We start from the raw sequence: 24,088 nt of genomic DNA, 5'->3' as shown, positions 1-24,088 counted from the left end.
GAGCCACATTCTGGGCTGCCACTGTGGACACAAGCCACTGACCCTAGAAGGGTTAACCAGCCCAAAACTGGGAGGTTCTAGTCCTGGCTCCAGACCCATCAGGGGTGCCAAAAAGCAAAAAAGAAACAAGAAACAAGAGCTAATAAATTGTGAGTCAAAATGAGGCAAAAACACAATTTAAACATTAAAATTTGCTTTAATTTATATAAACAAAAGGAAAGGGCTTCCCAGGTGGCATAGTGGGTAAGAATCCGCCCTGGTCCAGGAAGATCCCACATGCCGCAGAGCAACTAAGCCCATGGGCCACAACTACTGAGCCTGTGCTCTAGAGCCCATGCTCCACAACAAGAGAAGCCACCGCAATGAGAAGCCCGCGCACTGCAATGAAGAGTAGCCCCCACTCTCCGCAACTAGAGAAAGCCCACGTGCAGCAACAAAAACCTAACGTAGCCAAAAATAAATAAAAACAGACAAACAAAAAAACACAAAAGGAAGTGCACTACTTAAATAATAATTCATCTGGGTCCTCTTGGATAATACAAAATTCTTCCACGGGAGTCTGATGATTTTGAGGCCAGCAACTCTTCTCACATGTGTAAATTAGAATGGTTCCGAATTCCACAGAAAGACCTGAAAAATACAACATATTCAGGATTCCAGCAAAGAGAAAACTCATGAGATACACTCAATATTCAAAGTTTGCCCTGTTTAGGGAAAGCATCTTAGGAACTTGTGTAGAAATCAGCGATTTTTAGAACATGGCTGCTTTCAGCTGCCGATGCTGGCCTTCAGCTGCAACATCTCCAGCCTCCAGCCAACCCTGCTCACTTCAGACTGGTCCCCACAATCTGAATTGGCTCTGGCCAGTCCATCCTGTTGCTAAAGGCAGTGGTTTTTGTATACTGACAGACTCCCTCAGTTTGTCTCACGTCTGAAGTCAAGGGGAGATTCTGTCAGCAACCAAAGACCTCTGTTCAGTCCTGAATGGCAGGTTTTTCTTCCAATTCCAGGGCTTGTTCCTGTACTTGGTGCTCCTAAGTGTATAGTCATACCACCCCTTAGATTGTCTAGTTGGTGAATATATTGTGCAGTGTTAAGTACATCACACCCTCAAAGCTGTTTGCCCATTTTGTCTTTATTTCAAAAATCTGAACAAATGGCTAGCATATACTTGAACTCTTGGTGAAATTTAAATGTTAATAAAATAGTATACCCATCAAAAAAAAAAAAAAAATTCAAAGTTTGCTTAGTGGATAGAGCCCAGACTCTGGAACAAGATTGCTTGAGTTTAAACCACAGCTCTACCACCCTGAGCAAGCAATTTCACCTCTATGTTATAATGACTATATTTATCATGATGATAAGATTGCTGTAAGGAGGAGTAAATAAGCCAATACATGTAAGGTACTTAGAACAGAGCCTGGCACATCTTAAGTGTTAACTGTTAAACAAAAAGGTTAAGCAATTAGAAGATAATACAAAGGAAGGAAAAAGATGGCTCAATATCAGGATAATTGGCGTTGCCACAGGGAGTGATTCTACCTTACACACTGAAAAAATAATTACTTAAAGCAAAAACAGTGCTCACTAGTTTTCAGTCACAATACAGTTGCAGTATTCCTATAAAAAGTGACTGCTGATTGCAAAAATAACACAGATTTATCAGTAAAATATACTATTTTTTTAAAAAATGTTTATTTATTTATGTGGCTGCATTGGGTCTTAGTTGCGGCATGTGAGATCTTTAGTTGTGGCATGCAAACTCTTAGATGCGGCATGTGGGATCTACTTCCCTGACCAGGGACCGAACTCAGGCCCCCTGCATTGGGAGCACAGAGTCCCAGCCACTGGACCACCAGGGAAGTCCCAGTAAAATATACTTTGAAAATAAACAAAAAATCTCAATTAGACTTCAATACAAATGTCTAGACTATCTGACATTGAAGACCATTTTAAAATACGTCACACTGACAGAACACTACCTCCAAGAAAGGATACAGGCAAAAAGTAGAAAATAAATCCTAAGAATTTATAGAAGTTTATTGATGGATGGAGCCACGAAGAATGTCATCAAGAGAACATGAGCAACAAGAACTCCTGCTGAAATCAGAACAGGAGAACAGGAGTCAAAAGGAGGAGCTGGGCAACTGGTTTGCAGCAGCAAAAGAAAAATACTTTTTAAAAATGCAGACAGCAATAATGGAAAGAAAATCAAAGACAGTACAAAGAAAGGCCAAAATAGAGCTGATTTTGAAAAAATAATGTGGTGAATTTGAGATAATTCCCAACTAGAATGGGCAACAGGCAGTTTTCAGAGGGCATTAGAAAGCTGAAACTCAGTACTAGTAACCACCAGGAGGGGCAAGAAGGAGGTGTAAGAAATTAGATAGAATAAAACACCAAGTAGCTGAGTATTATACATGAGTCCAGAGACCTGCCACATTTGGGGGATGAGGGAAGGGGAGGAGAAAGACACAGAATATGGAGATCAAAACAGTCCCATTACACATCCAATGAAAAACATCAGAAACCACAAGAAACAGAAAAGACAGGTGAAACTTAATTACAGGTAGAAAAGAAAGGCTTGAGAGAATCTCAATGAATGTAGAGGGAAAGGGAAAAGCATGCATTTGAGAGGAGAAAGGTGACCAAAGCAACTGGTGTTGCTTCCGTAGAAAAGCTACAAATTCAATAGAAAAGATACCCAGAAATAAAAAGGAAGAAAAACTAAATATATAGGTCGGAAGACCTATCCTGTCCCACAATAAAAGGATTACAGAACAATTGGACGGCAAGACATATGTTAGTTCAGTGCCCGGACTTCATAAACAAAGAAAATTCTACAGGCATCCTAGCATAAATGTTAGTTACAAAGGTGGCGGGTGGGGGAAATTAGTCCACCCTCAGACTTCTACAAAGCAACATTCAATGCCAAAACGTACTTCCTGGTGAGACGCAGCCATGGGAGATGACAGGAGGTACCAGATAAAAGGACTGGCGGGGCTCTCACTGTTGACAGCATGGGCGATTACAAAGTTTTGAAGAAAGAAAGTGGGGCTTTAGAACTTTATACATAAGTTGTCCTTCAAATATAAAGGCAAACCAGCACACACATTCTAAAGTAAGAACAACACCTACGAGCCCTCTTTGAGGCTATTACTTGATAGATTCCAGCTAGGAGAGAACAGTCAAAATAAAGAATTCATAGGCTAAACAGCTGTGAGAATTATGGCTATAGAATACAGACTTATAAACCTTGATAAAGCAAAAATGATACTAAAATATTTGGAGATGGAGTAGGGTATACATTTCCTTATCTATTATAGTAAAGGAGCCAAATGCATACTATTCAAAATTATAATACGGAATGAATATAATTCTCTTAATTTCAAAGGATCTTTTAGAAACTAGGGCCTCTTGAATAAAGAACCCGTTACCTAGAAACTTCCCTGGTGGCACAGTGGTTAAGAATCTGCCTGCCAATGCAGGGGACACGGGTTCGAGCCCTGCTCTGGGAAGATCCCACAGGCCACGGAGCAACTAAGCCCGTGCACCACAACTACTGAGCCCACGTGCCACAACTAGAGACCCTGTGTGCTACAACTACAGAGCCCATGCATTCTGGAGCCCACGCGCAGCAACTACTGAGCCCACGTGCCACAAGAGAGAAGCCCATGCACCGCAACAAAGATCCCGAGTGCCGCAACTAAGACCCGATGCAGCCAAAAAATAAATATTAAAAAAAAATTTTTTTTCCTCCATTAAACCTAATTGTTATAATTATCACTTTGCTGTCATAATTGTTGTTCCTGTCATCCTTATAAGGATCACCAAAGGCATTATGAGTTTGTGCAGCTGCTTACACGGTGTTTTTCTTAATTAAAATATGATTCCCATGCCATAAAATTTACCATTTTAAAGCTACAGTTCATTGGTTTTTAGCATATTCACATAGTTATACAAACATCTCCACTATCAGATTCCAGAACATTTTCATCACCCCAAAAAGACACCCCAGGCCCATACCCGTTAGCAGTCACTCCCCATTCTCTCCTGCCTCCAGGTACAAGCAACCACTAATCTTCTGTTTCAATGGATTTGCCTATTATGGACATTTCATATAAATGAAATCATATAATTTTTAGCCTTTTGTGTCTGGCTTCTTTCACTTAGCATAATGTTTTCAAGGCACAACTATTTGTAGCACATTTATCATGTCGTACTTCCTTTCTTTTCATGGCAGAATAATACTCATTGGAGACACCACATTTTGTTTGTACACTGATTTGTTGATGAACATTTCAGCTACTTCCACTTTTTGGGTATTTTGAATAATGCTGATACGAGCATTTGTATACAGGTTTTGGTGTACATATGTTTTCAATTCTTTTGGGTGGAATTGCTAGGTTACAAAATGACGTTTTTAACAATAATATTTGCAAAAGTTTTCCAAAATTTTGTACCAGATTTTGCAAAAGATGCCGGGACATCAACAACCTCCTATGCGGCTGATGGCAACAGAAACTGGTAGATACCTACCATGCAACAATTTGCTAACATGACTTAAATAATACTTGTATACACAGCTATTAAAAAGAACTCAAGGGCTTCCCTGGTGGCGCAATGGTTGAGAATCTGCCTGCCAATGCAGGGGACACGGGTTCGAGCCCTGGTCTGGGAAGATCCCACATGCCGCGGAGCAACTAGGCCTGTGAGCCACAATTACTGAGCCTGCGCGTCTGGAGCCTGTGCTCCGCAACAAGAGAGGCCGCGATGGTGAGAGGCCCGCGTACCGCGATGAAGAGTGGCTCCCACTTGCCGCAACTAGAGAAAGCCCTCGCATAGAAACGAAGACCCAACACAGCCATAAATAAATAAATAAATAAATAAATAAAATTAAAAAAAAAAAAACAAACAAACATGGAGCTGGATCTTAAAAAAAAAAAAAAAAAAAAAGAACTCAAAGGGACTTCCCTGATGGCACAGTGGTTAAGAATCTGCCTGCCAATGCAGGGTTCACGGGTTCAAGCCCTACTCTGGGAAGATCCCACATGCCACGGAGCAACTAAGCCCATGTGCCACAACTACTGAGCCTGCGCTCTACAGCCCGTAAGCCATAACTTCTGAGCCCACGTGCCACAGTTACCGAGGCCTGTGCACCTAGAGCCCATGCTCCACAACAAAAGAAGCCACCGCAATGAGAAGCCCGCACACCATAACGAAGAGTAGCCCCCGCTCGCCACAACTAGAGAAAGTCCACACACAGCAACGAAGACCCAACGTGGTCAAAATAAATAATTAAATAAATTTGTTAAAAAAAAAAAAAAAAGAATGCAAAAAAATAGGATTAGACAGGCACTTTTTCAACCTGATGAGAGCATTTACAAAAAACTTACAGTTAACAAGTTAACAAGTTACCTAACGATTAAAGACTGACTGCTTTACTCCTATGATCAGAAATATGACAAGGATGTCTGCTCTCATATTTACATTCAACATTGTACTGAGGTTCTAGTCAGTGCAGTAGGCAAAAAGAAAAAGAAGAAGAAAAGAAAAGAAAAAGAAAAGAAAGACAGCCAGCTAAGGAAAGGAAGAAGTAACCGTCTTCATCCCCAAACAATATGATTGTCTATGTTCAAAACCTGATGTAGTCAACAAAATAATCAATAGAACAGTTGCAGGGCACAAGATCAGTATACAAAAATCAACTGTGGAAATAATGTCAAGGAACATGGCAGAGTAGGAACCTCTAGGAATCTGACCTTCCACTAAAGCAGCTACTGAGCTGGAAGAACTATCTGAAACTATCTATGTTGGAACTCTGGAGTCTAGTGAAACACTTCATCATCTAGTAAGAGCTCGATTAAGACACTGGTAAGTTTTAGAGATTTCCCTTCTTTCATTTAGCAACTAGCTCCAAGACCATATCCAAGAAGCTCAACAAACTTCAAGCAGCAAAAACTCAAGAGATCCACACCAGACACACGGTAGTCAAATGTTAAATTGACAAACTGTTAAAACTCAAAGACAAAAGGGTAACTTTGAAAGCAGCAAGACAGAAGTAACTAGTTACATATAAGATAGCCTCAATAAGATTTAACAGTTGATTTCTCAGAAACCATGAAAGCCAGGAGGCAACAGGATGACACATTTCGTCCTAAAAGACTGTAAATAAAGAATTATGTATCTGTCAAAACTATCTTTCAAAATTGAAGGAGAATTAAGATATTACCAGATTTTTTTTTTTTTTTTTTTTTTAAAGCTGAGGGAGTTCATAACAGTAGATTTGCCCTGTGAGAAATGCTAGGGGCTTCTCTGCTGGCACAGTGGTTAAGAATCCACCTGCCAATGCAAGGTACATGGGTTCGATCCCTGGCCTGGGAAGATCTCACATGCCGCGGAGCAACTAAGCCCATGTGCCACAACTACTGAGCCTGCGCTCTAGAGCCCGTGAACCACAACTACTGAGCCCGCGTGCCACAACTACTGAAGCCTGCACACGTAGAGTGCATGCTCTGCAATAAGAGAAGACACTGCAATGAGAAGCCCGTGCACCACAATGAAGGGTAGCCCCCACTCACTGCAACTAGAGAAGGCCCATGCGCAGCAACAAAGACCCAACACATAGCCAAAAATAAAAACAAATAAATAAATAAATAAATTTATATATATAAAAAAAAGAAATGCTAAAAGGAGTTCTCCAGGTTGAAATTAAAGGATACTAGACAGTAACTCAAAAACAGGAAAAATAAAAAACTTCATAAAGGACAGCTTTATTATACTTCTGGTTTAGTTTGTAACTTCTTTCTCCTATACAATTTAACAAGCAAATGCATAAAATAGTAATTATGAATCTATGTTAAGAGACATACAAGGTATAAAGATATAATCTGTGATGTTAACAATATAAAAGGAAAAGAATAGAGGTGTATATAGAAGTAGAAGTGTTTGTATAATATTGAAAGAAAGTTGGTATTATTCAAACTAGGTTGCTAAAATTTTAAGACGTTAATTGCAAAGTAATCACTAAGTAAAATACCAAAAAATACAGTAAGTTCCCTACATATGAACCTTCAAGTTGTGAACTTTCAAAGATGCGAATATGTGTTCCATCAACATCAGGCGTGAGTGAAATTGCAGATTGCCCTCCATTTCCTATTGCTGACGATCCTTCAGCTCTACTATCTCCCACCTCCTCTCCCTCCTCCAGTCAGTATCTCCTCTTGCCTGGTCACTAAATGCCAGCCTCTATATGCCAGCTGTTGTACTGTACTACTGTACTTTTCAAGGTACTGTAAGATTTTAAATGTTTTCTTTATTTTTTGTGTTTGTTTGTTTTTTATGTATTATTTTTGTGAAAAGTATTACAAACCTATTACAGTATAGTACTATATAGCAGATTGTGTTAGTTGGGTATCTAGGCTAACTTTGTTGGACTTACGAACAAGTTGGACTTACAAACATGCTCTCAGAAAGGAGCTCATTCGTATGTAGGAGACTTACTGTATACACACAATGTAAGAAGGGAATCTAAATGGTATACTACAAAAAAATCACCTAAATACCAAAAAAAAGGCAATAATGGAAGAACTGAGGAACAAAAATATTATAAGACATACAGAAAATAGCTAAATGGCTGAAGTAAATCCTTTATCAGTAATGACATTAAATGTACATGGATTAAACTTTCCTATTTAAAAAAAAGCATTGACAGATAGGATATAACAAAATAATAAAATAAGACTAATCTATACACTATTAGAAATACTCTCTTTAGATAATAGGGACATAAAGAGGATGAAAGCAAAAGGATAGAAAAAGATATTCTAGGCAAACAGTAACTAAAAGAGAGCTAGGTTGGCTATCTTATTGTTAGACAAAACTTCAAATAAAAAAATGGTTACAAGAGACAAACAGGGACATTATGTGTTGATAAAAGGTTCAATAGGGCAAGAAAATATAATAATTATAAACATATAAGCTTCTATGTGCAGAGACCCTAAATATGTGAAGCAAAAATTGACAGATTTAAAGAGAGAAATAGACAGTGCTACAATAATACTTGACATCAATAACTCACTTATAATAATAAATAAAACAACCAGACAGAAGATCAATAAGGAAACAGAAGGTTTGACAATGCAATAGTTTGACAACTGGAACTAACAGACACATACAGAACACCCCACTTAACACCACATTCTTTTCAAGTGTACATAGAACATCTCTGGGATATACCATAAGTCTCAATTAATTGAAGAAGACTTACCTCATACTAAGTATCTTTACTGATGACAATGAAATGAAACTAGAAATCAATAACAGGACAAAAACTGGAAAATTCACAAATACGTGAAAAGTAAACAGAACACTTTTAAACAACCAATGGGTCAAAAAAGAAATCACAAAGGAAATTAGACAATACTTTGAGACAAATGAAAATGAAAGCACAACATACCAAACCTTATGAGATGCAGTGAAAGCAGTACTAAGAGGAAATTTTCAGATATAAACACACACAATAAAAACAAAGAAAGACCTCAAATCAATGACCTTAATGGTCTATACCCTAAGGAACTAGAAAAAGACCAAACTATCAAAGCCAGCAGAAGAAAGGAAAAAATAAAGGCTAGAGCAGAATTTTTTTTTTAATGGAGAATATAAAAACAATAGAGAAAAACCTACAGAACCAAAAGTTTGTTCTTTGTAAAGATCAACAAAATTGACAAATCTTTAGCTAGAATGACTAAGAAAAAGAGAAGACTCAAATTACTAAAACCAGAAATGAAAGTAGAAACATTGGGACTTCCCTGATGGCCCAGTGGTTAAGAAACTGCCTGCCAATGCAAGGGACACGGGTTCGAGCCCTGGTCCGGGAAGATCCCACATGCCGTGGAGCAACTAAGCCCATGCGCCACAACTACTGAGTCTGCGCTCTAGAGCCCTCGAGCCACAACTACTGAGCCCACGTGCTACAACTACTGAAGCCTGTGCTCCACAACAAGAGAAGCCACTGCAATGAGAAGCCCGCACACCACAACGAAGAGTAGCCCCCACTCGCTGCAACTAGAGAAAGCCCGTGTGCAGCAACGAAGACCCAACACAGCCAAAAATTAAAAAAAAAAAAAAGTATAAACATTAAGACAAATTTTATAGAAATAAAAGATTATAATAATCTTTTATGCCTATATATAATAAAAGATTATATATGAACAGTTGTATACCAACAAATTGAATAACCTAAAAGAAATGGATAAACTCCTAGAAACATGCAATCTACCAAAACTGACCCAAGAAGAAACAGAAAATTTGAATAGACCTATAGCAAGGAAATTGGATGAGTAATCAAAACCCTCCCAGTAAAGAAAAGCCTAGGAGCTTCCCCGGTGGCGCAGTGGTTAAGAATCCGCCTGCCAATGCAGGGGACACGGGTTCAAGCCCTGGTCCGGGAAGATCCCACGCCCGCACACCACAATGAAGAGTAGCCCCCACTCACCGCAACTAGAGAAAGCCTGTGCACAGCAACGAAAACCCAACACAGCCAAAGATAAATAAATAAAATAAATAAATTTATAAAGAAAAGCCAAGGACTAGAGGATATAACTAGTACATGTTACAAAACATTTAAAGAAGAATAAACACCAATCCTTCTTTAAGTCTCCCAAAAAATTGAATAGAAGGGACTACTTACTCATTCTCTGAGGCTAGTATTATCCTAATACCAAAGCCAGACAGAGATATTAAAAGAAAACTACAAACCAATATCCCTTATACGGATGCAAAAATCCTCAACAAAATACTAGCAAACCAAATCCAGGAGCTTATAAAAAGGTTTATATGCTATGATCCAATGGGATTTATCCCAAAAATGGAAAGATGTTTAAACATACCAAAATCAATATAATATACCACATTAACAGAATCCATAGAATTACCATGATCATCTCAATTGATGCAGAAAAAAAGCATTTGACAAAATTCAATACTCTGTAGTGATAAAAATCACTCAATAAACTAGGAATAGAAGGTAAATTCCTCAGTCTGAAAAAGGCCATACATATGAAAAACTCACAGCTAACTTAATACTCAATGGTGAAAAACTAAAAGCTATTCCCCTAAGACCAGGAACAAGTAAAGGATGCCTACTTTTGCAACTTCTGTTCGATACAGAAGTTCTATATAGAGCGACTGGACAAGAAAAATAAAAGGCATACAAATCAGAAAGAAGGAAGTAAAATTATCTCTACTGGGGACTTCCCAGGCGGCCAGTGGGTAAGACTCCGTGCTCCCAATGCAGGAGGCCTGGGTTTGATCCCTGGTCAGGGAACTAGATCCCACATGCATTCCACAACTAAGAGTTCACATGCCGCAACTAAGAAGCCCACATGCTGCAACTAAGAAGCCTGCATGCCGCAACTAAAGATCCTGCATGTCGCAACAAAGATACTGTGTGCTGCAACTAAGACCCAGCACAGCCAAAATAAACATTTTAAAAATAAAAAAATAAAAATTATCTCTCTTGCAGATGATCTGATCTTTTTTTTCCAAGAATGCTTGTTTTTTTAAATTTATTTCTTTTTAATTTACTTACTTACTTACTTATTTATTTTTGGCTGCATTGGGTCTTTGTTGCTGTGCGTGGGCTTTCTCTATTTGCAGCGAGTAGGAGCTACTCTTTTTTTTCTTTCTTTTTTTTTAATTTTATTGTTTATTTTTTTGGCTGCATTGGGTCTTCATCGCTGCACGTGGGCTTTCTCTAGTTGCGGCAAGCGGGGGCTACTCTTCATTGCAGTGCACAGGCTTCTCATTGCGGTGGCTTCTCTTGTTGCAGAGCATGGGCTCTAGGCACACGGGCTTCAGTAGTTGAAGCGCGCGGGCTTCAGTAGTTACGGCACATGGGCTCTAGAGTGCAGGCTCAGTAGTTGTGGTGCACGGGCTTAGTTACTCCGCAGCATGTGGGATCTTCCCAGACCACGGATTGAACCCGTGTCCTCTGTGTTGACAGGCGGATTCTTAACCACTGCACCACCAGGGAAATCTGACAGGGGGCTACTCTTCGTTGCGGTGCATGGGCTTCTCATTGAGGTGGCTTTTCTTGTTGAGGAGCACGGGCTCTGGGCGCGCAGGCCTCAGTAGCTGCAGCATGTGGGCCCTACAGTGCACGGGCTTCAGTAGTTGTGGCACGCAGGCTCTAGAGTGCAGGCTCAGAAGTTGTGGCGCACGGGCTTAGTTGCTCCACAGCATGTGGGATCTTCCCGGACCAGGGCTCGAACCCGTGTCCCCTGCATTGGCAGGTGGATTCTTAACCACTGTGCCACCAGGGAAATCCCAAGAATGCTTGTTTTTATTTTGTCTTTGTCTCCATGCTTACATTTCCACGCTAACAGATCAAAGTCAAATTATCTGCAACTCAAATATTCATATTAGAATAATGATAACAGAATTTCTGACCACAAAGATTCAGTGTTTCATCTTGATGTTTTCTAATCAGAATTGTTTAAAAAATACCTAGAACTCACCAGTTCCTAGGATAGTTACCAGAAAGTGACAAATTTTTTTTTTTTTTTTGGCTGCACCCCACAGCATGCAGAACTTCCCCAAGGAGGGATCAAACCCGTGCCCTTAAGCACGGAGTCTTAACCACTGGACCACCAGGGAAGCCCCCGAAACTGACAAATTTAAAGAAACAAAAATAGTAGACAATCCTGCAAGTGATTTTAGTTGTTGCTATATTTTGTCCCAGGAACAAGTTACCTCTTAGAAAAACTACTCCAAGATCAAAGCCTGAAATGATTTTCAGTATAGTAAAAATTACGTTATTATAATGTCCATACACCTAATGATGTAGGTAAAGAGAAAAAGTGATCTCTTCTTATGTGTTTAAAGCGATTCAAAAGAAATATATAAAGGACCTAAGAAATCAGGTTAGATCTGAAATACAGTAGGGAATACAAAAAGCAAACAATTTTCCTTGTTTCTGATTGTAGAAGAGAAGTAGGCCATGGTAAACAAATATGTCACATGACAAGGTATGTTCATGTTAAGAACACTTCCATAACCACAGAAGAAAGGTTTACTGATTGTTGAAATAAAAGAGGAAATGGATATGATGTACCTTAGGTAATTACTGGTAAACTGGAAAAAGATAATGCTGACATAAAAATGCCCTCATTGCAGATATTATACGAGTGACTATGGCAGTTGTGCAAAGAGACAGAAGCCATTACTTCTCAACTGTATATGATTATGCCAAACATGTGCTTTGGTCAACTCATAATCTTAAGAGACAGAATTTCTGCTTCTAAAATTAAACCATGCTAACCTTTTAAAATATTGTACAATGAATAAACATGTTTTGTGAATTCGATGAGTAGAGGGAATATTTTCATGTCTGTTCTAAAAGTACTTTAGATACACATAAGAATACTCAATGGTCATAAAGATCAAATGTAATCAGCCACCATCCCATGTAAAATCATTACATTTAGCAAATACTAATATGTGTGTGTGTATATATATAAAATATATATTAGTAAATACAGATAATCTGATCTTATATGTAGAAAATCCTAAAGAATCCACACCAAAAAATTTGGTTTTGAACACTTGTCTCTGTTGTTTTTATATTATCCTTTAAGATCTCTGCTCTAGCCTTTATTCTTCCCTTTCTTCTGTGAGCTTTGGTTGGTTGGTCTTCTTTTTCTAGTTCCTTAAAAGGTAAACAGGTCATTGATTTGAGATTTTTCTTTGTTTTCAATGTATGTGTTTACAGCTCTAAAAATGACCCAGCAATGCCATTCCCAGGATATACCCAAAAGAACTAAAAACAGGGAGTCAAACAGACATTTGTATACCAATGTTCACAGCAGCATTACTCATAATAGCTAAAGGATGGAAACCCCATCAAGTTAAAGAATTAAAAAAATTTGTATATACATACAATGAACTATAAAAAGGAAGGAAATTTTGATACATGCTACAACATGGACAAACCCTGAAAACACTATGCTAAGTGAAATAAGCCAGACACAAAAGGACAAATGTTGTATGATTCCACTTATATGAGGTATCTGGAATAGGTAAATTCACAGAGACAGAAAGAGATAGAATAGAGGTTACCAGCAACTAGGGGAAGAGAAAATGGGGGGTTAATTCCTTTTTGGGAGTGGGGGAGTAGTTAATTCTTAATGGGTACAGATTTTCTGTTTGGGATAACAAAGAAGTTTTGGAAATAGATAGTGGTGATGGTTACATAACATTGTGAATATACTTAATGCCACTAAACTATACACTTAAGGAAATGGCTAAAATGGTAAATTTTTTTTTTTAACATCTTTGAGTATAATTGCTTTACAATGGTGTGTTAGTTTCTGCTTTATAACAAAGTAAATCAGCTATACATATACATATATCCCCATATCTCTCCCCTCTTGTGTCTCCCTCCCTCCCACCCTCCCTATCCCACCCCTCTAGGTGGTCGGTCACAAAGCACCGAGCTGATCTCCCTGTGCTATGCGGCTGCTTCCCACTAGCTATCCATTTTACATTTGGTAGTGTATATATGTCCATGTCACTCTCTCACTTTGTCCCAGCTTACCCTTCCCCCTCCCCGTGTCCTCAAGTCCATTCTCCAGTAGGTTTGCGTCTTTATTGCTGTCTTGCCCCTAGGTTCTTCATGACCACAAAATGGTAAATTTTAAGTATGTATATTTTACAACACATCTTTTAAAAAATCAATTATATTTAAATATACTAGCAGCAAACATCAGAAATTGAAATTTTTTAAATGCCATTTACAATAGCATAAAAAAGCATTTAATACTTAGAGACAAAACTGAAAAAAGATGTGCAAGACTATACATTGAAAAGTATAAGACCCTGCTGCAAGAAATTAAAGAGAACCTAAATAAATGGAAAGACATATTATGTACATGAGTTGGAAGACTCAACATTAAGATATCAATTCTCCCCACACTGATCCAGAGAATCAATGCAATCCCAATCAAAACCCCAGAATGCCTTTTACTTTTTAAAGAAATTGACAAGCTGATTCTTAAAAACACAGAAATGCAAAGGACTTCGAAGAGTCAAAATACCTTTGAAAAGGAAGAATAAAGCTGCAAGATTGACACTACAAAATTACAAATCCTACAAAGTTACAGTAGTCAAGACAGTGTGGCAGTGGTGTCAAAACAGAAAAACAGATTAATGGAACAGAATGCAGAATAGAGTACACAAATAAATTAACACATATATGGACAACCAATTTTCAACAAAGGTAAAAGATAATTCAGAGAAAGAATAACCTTATCAATAAACGGTGCTGAAACAACTGGATATTCACATGGAAAAGAATGAACTTGATCCATACCTCACACCATATATAAAAGTTAACTCAAAATGGACATAAATCTAAATGTAAAACATAAAACTAGGAAAAAACTAGTGTCCTTGGGCTAGGCAATTATTTCTTAGACAAGACATTAAAAACACGATCCATACAAGAAAAAATTAATCAATTGTCCTTCAAAATTAAAAACTGTTTTTTGAAAGGACACTGTTTAGAGAATAAAAAGACAAGTCATTTTATTCTGACTGGGGGCAGAAAAAGGAATTGTTTTCAAGTGGAGAAACCTGAAACACCAGGTGATCAAGGCTAACATCAACAGTCAATGTATAAAGATGCACCCTTGATATCATGTGTGACATGAAGAAAAAGGCACTTTACCCCTGTGATTTTCCTCTCAATAACCCATAATCTCATTCTGATTATAAGAAAAAAAAATCAGACAAATTCCAATATAGCGGCATCTTACAAAGTAAGTGACCAGTACTCCCCAAAATTGTCAAGGTCTTCAAAAATGAGGAAGTCTGAAAATCCATCACAGGCAAGAGACACAACAACTAAATGCACTGTGGTATCCAGGACAGGCTCTTGGATATCAGGTAAAAATTAAGGAAATCTAAATAAACTATGGATTTTAGTTAATAATGTATTAATACTGGTTCATTAATTGTAACAAAAGTACCATATTAATGTAAAATGTTAATAAAGGGGAAACTGGGTATGAGGTATATGGGACCTCTATGTACTATTTCTTAATTTTTCTGTAAATTGAAAGCTTCTAAAGAATAAAGTCCATACCAAAAAAACAGAAATAAAAAAAGGCAAGCCACAGACTTGGAGAAAATATTTATAAATTATATACTAAAGGACTTGTATCCAGAATAGATACAGAACTCTCAAAATTCAACAAGAAGACAAACTATCCAATTTTTAAAGAGAGAAAATGATTAGAACAGATACTTCACCAAAGAAAACATACAGTGATAAATAAACACATGAAAAGATGCTCAAAATCATTAGTTGTTAGAGAAATGTAAATTAAAACGATGTGACATCACTACACACCTGTGAGACTGGCTAAAATGAAAAAGACAGACCATATCAAGTGTTGCCAAGGATGTGCAACTCTCATGTATTGCTGGTTGGGATATAAGTGGCACAACCTCTTTGGAAGACAGTTTGGCAATGTGTTAAAAAGTGAAACACACACCTACCATACAATTCAACCATTTTTCTCCTAGGTACTTACCGAAAAGCCTATGTCCATATAAAGACTTGTACACAAATGTTCATAGTTACTTTATTTATAATAGCCCCAAATGGAAGCAACACAAGTTTCCTTAAAATAATTCTAATTTCGTTGTGGGGCAACTAAGCCCACACACCACAACTACTGAGCTCGCACGCCTCAACAAGAGAGCCCACATGCCGCAAACTACAGAGCCCACATGCTCTGGACCCCACGTTCCACAACTAGAGAGAGAAAACCCACATGCCAAACTAGAGAGAAGCCCGCACGCCTCAACGAAGATCCCACATGCCGCAACTAAGACCTGACGCAGCCAAAAGAAATAAATTTAAAAATAAAATAAATATTTAAAAAATAATAATAATTCTAATTTCCCAAGTTTTCTGTAATATGCTTATATTTTATAAGGAAACAAAAATGAAACAATAGTCTTTCATTTTTAAAATAATTTCAAATTAGTGCTAGAAACCCACAAACTCAAATAAATAAACGGTTTATTACCTAAATTAGCACTTCTGAGCATGCTGACCAGCGCTGGCATAAGCTGAAACTCAAATATCCTTCGGATTCCACAGTGACTGCAGGCTGGGAGCTCAGTGACTTCTGATGTAGGGCAGGTCAAGAAAAGTGGTTCTCCACTCCAGGAATACCTAGAGCAAGGAAATAAAGAACCGTGAATCAGGGTCACGTACAAGTCACATTCCAACATCTAAGAGCACGCTTTGCAAATTTTGTTTCTTTCTTGGAGAGTATCCGGAGCAAAACCAGAGAGCAAAGAAAATCCAAAGGCCCAGAAAACTAGCTGCAAGGTTGTGTATCATAGCAAGATATCTGAATTCTTATCAATGGTTACCAAGTCTAGATGAAGGCACTAAAGTTAACGTTGAACTGAATCTAACTAAAACTGCAACAACGCCCAGACTCAGCTCAACTGCAGATTAAAAAGACTCAGCCCCCCACGGTACTGGCCTTACAGAAGAAGGGGCATACACCCCTAAGGAATAAATATTAACTTCAGTATCTACTGTTCTTCAACATACAATTTCCAGTAAACAATTTTTTTAAGTTACTAGATATTCAAAGAAGCAGAAAAAATTGACCCATAAAGAAAGTGAATACCAGGAGATCCGCAGCCAAAATGATGGAATTATCAGACAGATTTTTTTTTTTTTAATTTTATCGAAGTATAGTTGATTTACAAAGTTGTGTTTAACTGCTGCTGTACAGCATAGTGACTCAGTTATACATATATATATTCTTTTTCATATTCTTTTCCATTATGGTTTATCACAGGATACAGAATACAGTTCCCTGTGCTATACAGTAAGACCTTAATCGAAAATACTTTTAAAACCACCACCAGGTTAGGTCTCTCACTTCAATCACTCTTGTACTTTAATATGTGCAGATTCAGTTCTTATTTCATTTTGGGGAAAATTTCCTATTTCATCTTTGAATGTTGTTTTTCATCCATTTGTTGAGTTCTCTATTTTGGACACCAATTATCCTTATAGTAGTTATATTTATCAACCTTCCATAGATATCACCTTCTCTCTAATTGCTTTGTCTTTTTCTTCTGCATTCACTAGACTTTTACAACTCTTTTCACCACGTCAGTACTTCGATTTTCACCCAAGTCTATTATTTCTAAATTTATTCAATATGTACTGTGTGGCTTGGTTTCTTTAGCAATTCAATTTCCCTTGGCATCTCATAGTTACTTCATTTTCTCAACCTTGAGCTCTTGGGTTTTACTGAATGTATTTTCTTACAAAGTTCTTCTATATCTTGAAAACTCTGCTGGGAATTATGTGTTCTCAGATTATGTTTTCTTCCAGATATGGTTCTTGGCTCATTTTTGTTTGTACTATTCATTTCTTTAATTTTACTGTCGATAATATGATTACAGGAGTGGCATGCCACTTTTCATCTAGCTCATGCTTAAAGGGGGCAACTCTGTTTAGACCACCTGTTTTCTCCAAAACGGTGTGTAGGCTTTCTTACTGATTTCCTGTCTATCTCATATCAGAGGTCTGCTCTTTTCCCCTTCTCCAAGCATATTTTTCATTTCTTCTACTTTTCTGTAGGTGAAGTGGGGTGGGGATATAGTTCTGTAAGACTAGATGCAATCTACTAGAACACCTAGGTTTCACTTTTACTTCTCAGATGGTGTAAAATGTCTTACATGTTGGGAGATCCCATTTTAATGGGGAAGAAATTGCCCTTGACCTCTTTATCATTACTGTAACTAGTCAACAACTTTTGCTTCTGAGAGGCAATTCCTAATTCCCTGCATCATCACCCCACCACACCCAGTTCTCTGGCCAACAGCCCTACAGCAGAAGATACAGATTCTTTTCCTATTTGCTTCTTTCCAGATTCAAGATTATTACTGCAATTCTCAGGATTTTGTGGGCTAATCAGTATATTTTGAAGAGATGAAAGAAGAAGGCTGTATGGTTAGAACTCACACTAAACCATTCCAGAAATTTCTCTACCTTCCTCTGTGAAAAGTAAATTAATTACAAAAATAAATATTTAAATACATGTGAGGTACCCAGAACTGTATTAGACATTTAGTGATATTATATCCTAAGCTGTCACTCTGAGTTTTATGGTATTAAGTTCCTTTCCTTATTTCAATGCTGATGGAAGGGATTTTCTTTTTAATACTTGTTTTTTTTCTATTTTATTTTTGGCTGACTTTTACCTTTTATATTCATCGTATCAGGTATTAGGGGAGAAAGACCATTTGATTTTACTCTGTCCACTTTATCTGGACCCATTTTTCCAAGTTTTCCCCATGTCATTATTTTTATATACTATAACCTGCTGGGTATGTCATTTCCTCTGAGGCCTCTCTGACATCCTACTTATAATAGCTGTGTTTTATTTTCCTCATTTATCACTTGTGGAAATCATACAACACGTCTATTTATTTTTAACCTCCCTCACTAGAAAGCTAAAGCTATAAAAACATGGACTTTGTGTCATTTCCTGCTGTACCTGCAGCATCTAAAACAGACTCAATAAATATTTGCTGGATGAATGAATATGTTCACTGAATCCTTCCAAACATGCTGTAAAGTAGGTATTAGGCCCATTTTACAGAAGAGAAAATAAAGGTAAAGTCATCTGCCCAAGGCCAAGTCTTCTAAGACCTAAACCAAGGTTCTTTTCAACCGTACCACATTTGAAAAGGTGTTGGCTCCACCAAATACCTACTATACATGGGCACTATGTTTTGCATGAGAGTTATATACTGTCCTTACCGCCAAAGAATTTACAGAAATTAGGTGATTCAGTAGACCCTTGTCCTAAGATGATGAAGAATACATAAATATGCCAGTGCTATTAAGAGATCCTAGGGAATTCCCTGGCGGTCCAGTGGTTAGGACTCTGCACTTTCACTGCCGAGGGCCTGGGTTCGATTCCTGGTTGGGGAATTAAGATCCTACAAGCCACGCAGCACGGCCAATTAAAAAAAGAAACAAAACAAAAAGATCCTAACAGATCTCTGCTTCCCCAAAACATAGCATAGTGGATTTCAAACAACAGCCAGTATTTACGTATATTTTACAGAGTATTTGCCTCATCACCTCATTTAATTCTCATAGGAATCCTATGAAATAGGTAGTTGTATCATCATCCTCACGTTAGAGATGAGGCACTGAGGATAAGAAAGGTTAAGTGACTTGCCCACGGACCCACAGGTAGAAATGGAAGACCTGGGCAATGAACTTCCAAGACCTATGATTCAATATCGTATGAGCACTTGTTACTTACTACAAAGTATTATGTCTTCAATATATGAAACTTATAAAGGAGAATGCACAGGGGAAATAAAATCAAAACTATTATAACTAACAAAGATTTAATTACAAAGATGGAAGTCAAACTGATAAGGACACACTCTGTAGTTCAAGAAAAATCAAGACCCCACACCCCAGATAACAGCCTCCTAAACCCCCATCTCAAGAAGAGCATCAACACTCACCCAATTTCACAAGCCAGAAGCTCAAAACCACTTCTGTTGCCTTCTTTTACTCTCATATCCAAGGGTGACCAAGAACTGCCATTATAAAAATATCCCACAGGAACTTCCCTGGTGGTCCAGTGGGTAAGACTCCGCACTCCCAATGCAGGGGGCCCGGGTTCCATCCCTAGTCAGGGAACTAAGATCCCACATGCATGCTGCAACTAAGAGTCTGCATGCCACAACTAAGAAGCCTGAAAGCTGCAACTAAGAGTCCACATGCTGCAACTAAGAAGCCCGCATGCTGCAACTAAGAAGCCCGCATGCTGCAACTAAGAAGCCCGCATACTGCAACTAAGAGCCCACATGCTGCAACTTAACATGCTGCAACAATGATCCTGTGGGCCGCAACTAAGACCCAGCACAGCCTAAATAAATAAATAAATAAATTTTTTTTTAAAGAAAGAAAAGAGAAAAATTATAAATATTCTATGACCCCAATTATTTTTTTTTAAAAATACACAAAACCTACTTACATGTGTGCATCCAAATGCATAAAAAATAAGTGAACTTAATAAACTAAAATCTTAGCTTCATGGTTTGAGGAATACTGTAGATTTTGGTTTTCTTGTTATACTTTCCTGTGTTTCCCAAACTAATATACATTACTTTTACAATCAAGAAAAACAATTTAAAAAAATGTGCCTTTACCTCAAAATCTGCTCCTGACAAGCAGCAATTCTCTTCATGAATTTGTAAAACATCTTATCTCCACTTTTAATTATGGTCTTCTCATATTTTTCATCACCATCACTAGAAAGACTAAAAAGAGAAGCAAAGAACACTTTTGCCTGTATATATCCAGAGAATTACAGTATTTAGAAAAGTAAACAATTTTTAAAAACTTTACCAAAGTAATATATGCACATAATGTAAATATCATATATTTACTACTTTATAATGAATATCAGTAACCCCCTGCCACCCTTCTCTCAAGCCCTGCTTCCTAGCCATTTTCAACTCTGGATAATTATTTGCAATTTAAAAAGTCATTATGTCCACTGACTCTCTCCATTTCTTTCTCCATTATGGATTATTTTCAAACACCAACACTTCTTCACACACTCCAACAGTATTCTGAAAAAGCTTACAAATGATACAGCTCTGGTAAAGAACCAGGTCAACTCTCCAAATATCCTATTGTAATTCTATTATAATAGCAAAATGATTATTCTTACTTCTTTAGAGGGTTTTCGTTTATAAAGCCTTTCAAGACCTATTCTCTCATTTAACTCCAAAAACCATATGAAGAGATACACCACCCAGATATCAGTATCACTCCCATTTTACAGGGGAGAATTGAGGCTCTGGGAGGGTCTCTGAGGTCCTAGGCCAGTTCTTGAGCCACAGCCAAGAGTCAATAAACAAATGGCATTTTTCTAACTTATCTGTCTCCGTTATACATTTAAAAACAGAAAAGTTAAAGAGATAGTAAACACATCTTGTGTAAATACTTGGTATCCCTAACTTCTGTTTGTTCATTTTCCTGAGGGTCCCTATAAACAGAACAAAGTGTTTTCAAGCTAACTCAAGGGTGGCTGGTAAGATCCCTTGTCTGTCTCCCTTTCTCATCTGAGAGGCATGAAGCAGAAAGGTCCTACACACACATGTGCTGCCTGAAAAAGTTTCCCCGGATACGAGGGTAAAACCAAAGGGTACCTACTGTGGCAGCTTCCTGACCAAATCACCTCTCACGCTCAGCAGTACACACTCTCACCTGTGGGAAAGCAACTGTTCCATATCAGTTCCCTCTCTCTGCTGATACTCCCTCAGAAGGCTCTGAGCATGATCTAGACTGACAAAGTCCCTGTAGTCATCCTCGTCAACCACACAGATGTAGTAGGGCAGGAACTGCGGCACCACAGAAGGCAAGGCCACCCCTTCCCCAGGAGGCACAGCAGGAGCAGCACCCGGCACAGCATCCTGCAGGCGGAGGTCTTGGAGCTGGGCAGTCCAGTCTCTGTCTTTGGCACTGCTGGAATCATTTCCAAAATCTGAGATAACCTGTGGTGGAGGCGCCTCCTCACTGTCACTTCCCCAGTCATCTGCACCTTCACACCAATCCTCAGCTGTGAGGCCATCTTCCTGTTTCTGGAAAAATATCCAGTGAATGTGGTTCAAGCACACTTGGGTGATCTCACCTACTCCCTTGACTTCCTGAGCCACCCATCCCTTCAGCTTCCTGAGGGAGCCTTAACACCAGCACCCCCCGTCCTCCACTCTGGCACACTCTGATTCAACTTCCTGGACCCCGTTTACTCAAAAGCATGTTGGAGGTGACAAATATTGTGTTTTCTTTTCAGGGGCACCATGGCAAATGCAATACGGTGGTTTCTTCAACATCTCTTTCAGCTGTGCTTCATGTATTGCACATGGTAAGAAAGAACTACATTTCCCAGACTCCTAAGCACCTGGGGTCCTAGGTGTGATCAGGGGGTCTGTCTGCGTCTAGAGAGAGACACAAACTTGAGACAGAGTGAAGTGGAAAGAGGGGCCATGAAGCAAAAGGTAGCTGATCTGTAGATGGAGATAGAGCAAGGCTCTGGAGTCAACAGTTCTGACAAGGGCAGCTTCCATTCACCGGAACACATCTCAGTTTCCTGACTGCAAGAGAGGTTAGCAGCTCCTTGACAGGCCAGTTCTGAGGTGTGGTTCCGGAGGTCATTCCTGGAGTCATCTCCTCCAGGCTATCCAAATAAGTTAGTAAAAACCAAATTTTAAGTCTGTCTCAGCTTTAAAAAGTCAAAGTGCTTTTCTATTATCTGCAATTGAACCCTGACAAATATAGGCAGACACCATCTTTTTATTCCCAGTATTGCTAGTACTGTGCTTGGCACACATTAAGAATTCAGTGTATATATAAAGCAACATTCACAGGCAAAGGGAAGCTGAATTTTGTTCTGCAGCTACCAACTTGCCTGATTTTTTTAATTTAATAAATTCGAGTTTTGTCGTATTAAATGTTTGTTATATACACATATACTTATCACAGTAAGTATATTTACTATAAACACACACATATATAATGATGTGTATGTACACACCCATACTTTTTTCCAAACAGAAAAATCAGTAAGCTGTGTGCTTCCATACCTTCAGTGCATAATTAAAACAACTAACAAGACGTTAAGGAAGTACCATTTTATGGTTCAAATAAAAAGCAAATTGTGGTGTGATGAACTGGGAGATTGGGATTGACATGTATACACTGATGTGTATAAAATGGATGACTAATAAAAAAAAGTAAATAAATAAAAAATAAACATAAAAAAAAGCAAAAACCATTCCAAACTATTTCAAAGAACATGGCTTAAAGTTTGTCTTAAACGAAATTCTGGAAAATACCCTCAAATTACAGCAGATCAGAATATGATAGTCACAAGCGCTTTACCTGAGCGTCCTGTGTCTCTTTCTCTCGTATTTGCAGGCACTGGGAGCGGAACACCTTCCAACTTCATAGTAAAGAAAAACTGCGGTGAGGAGTCCATCGCCGACTGCCTGCGGACTGACCAGTCCCCTCCGGGTGCGCCGGGTGCTGGCCCCCCACCCCCGCTCCCGCCCACTCGGTATAAAGTCCCGTGGGCAGATCCGGGACTTCCCCGCCTACCTGCGCGCCCTGCCGCTAGCGCACCCCGGGCGGGGGCAAGCGAACACGTGCAGGAGCCGATGAAACGGGGAGCCTTCCAGCGGGCAGTACACCTGCACGACCAGGGCAAGCGGCTGCCTGCAAAGTTCACACACTGGCCTCGGCGCTGCCACGGCGGGCAGGGCGTCCTGAAGGCAAGGGAGGCACTCAGACCCTGACTCTTACCCGAGACCTCGCCCACTCCCTCACCCCGTAGCCCTCACCAGCACCCGCCGACCCCGGCTCCGGCGCCCCACCTCACCGGAACGCCGCCCAGCTTGCTCGCGGTCCAGGCGCCCAGCCCCGTGGGGCAGCCGTGCACTGCAGTATCTCGAAGCCCGAGCAGCACCGGCTTCCGAACGGCCGCCATGACAACGAGGCACCCACGTGAAGAGGCGAACTACGGCAGCCGAGATGGTGCGCCTCTCTGTGCACGCGCACCGCCTACGCCTGCGAGACGGCCCCGCCCCCTTCAGACCGTTTCCGGGGAAACAGTTTGGAGCCCTGAGGTGAAAATCCAGGAGCGGTAAGGCTTCTTGGCTCGTAGTGCGCGCTGCTAAAGGAAGTTGGCATCCTCTACTGTGAACTAGTCTTGCCAAAAAGTTTTATCTAAAGTAAGTGGGATATGGGACTTCTCTGGCGGTCCAACGGTTAAGGCTACGCGCTTCCACTGCAGGGGGCGCGGATTGGATCCCAGATGGGGGGAACTAAGATCCCGCATGCCATTCGGTGCGTGAAAAATAAATAAATAAATAAAATAAAATAAGTTGGATAATAGTACTGTCGTTAACAAGCCCCTCCCCCCAAAAAGGAAAAAACAAAGTCCTAAAT

General features: G+C 39.2%; 1 protein-coding gene across 1 annotated transcript; it reads right to left on the bottom strand.

Moving 5' to 3' along the window:
- Positions 1 to 176: 176 nt before the first annotated feature.
- PDCD2L (programmed cell death 2 like) lies at positions 177 to 24,088 on the bottom strand. The gene is made up of 7 exons (XM_082366536.1): positions 23,520 to 24,088; positions 23,240 to 23,406; positions 23,024 to 23,084; positions 21,350 to 21,723; positions 20,284 to 20,394; positions 16,098 to 16,246; positions 177 to 630 (listed from the first exon to the last, which is right to left on the bottom strand). Exons 1-7 carry the CDS (start codon positions 23,625 to 23,627, stop codon positions 500 to 502), a joined length of 1,101 nt encoding a protein of 366 aa, XP_082222662.1. The 5' UTR covers positions 23,628 to 24,088; the 3' UTR covers positions 177 to 499.

This window comes from Balaenoptera borealis (assembly GCF_965194805.1).
Source record: "Balaenoptera borealis genome assembly, chromosome: 19".
Classification (NCBI taxonomy): Eukaryota; Metazoa; Chordata; class Mammalia; order Artiodactyla; family Balaenopteridae; genus Balaenoptera; species Balaenoptera borealis.
This window is presented reverse-complemented; position numbering and strand designations above follow the sequence as displayed.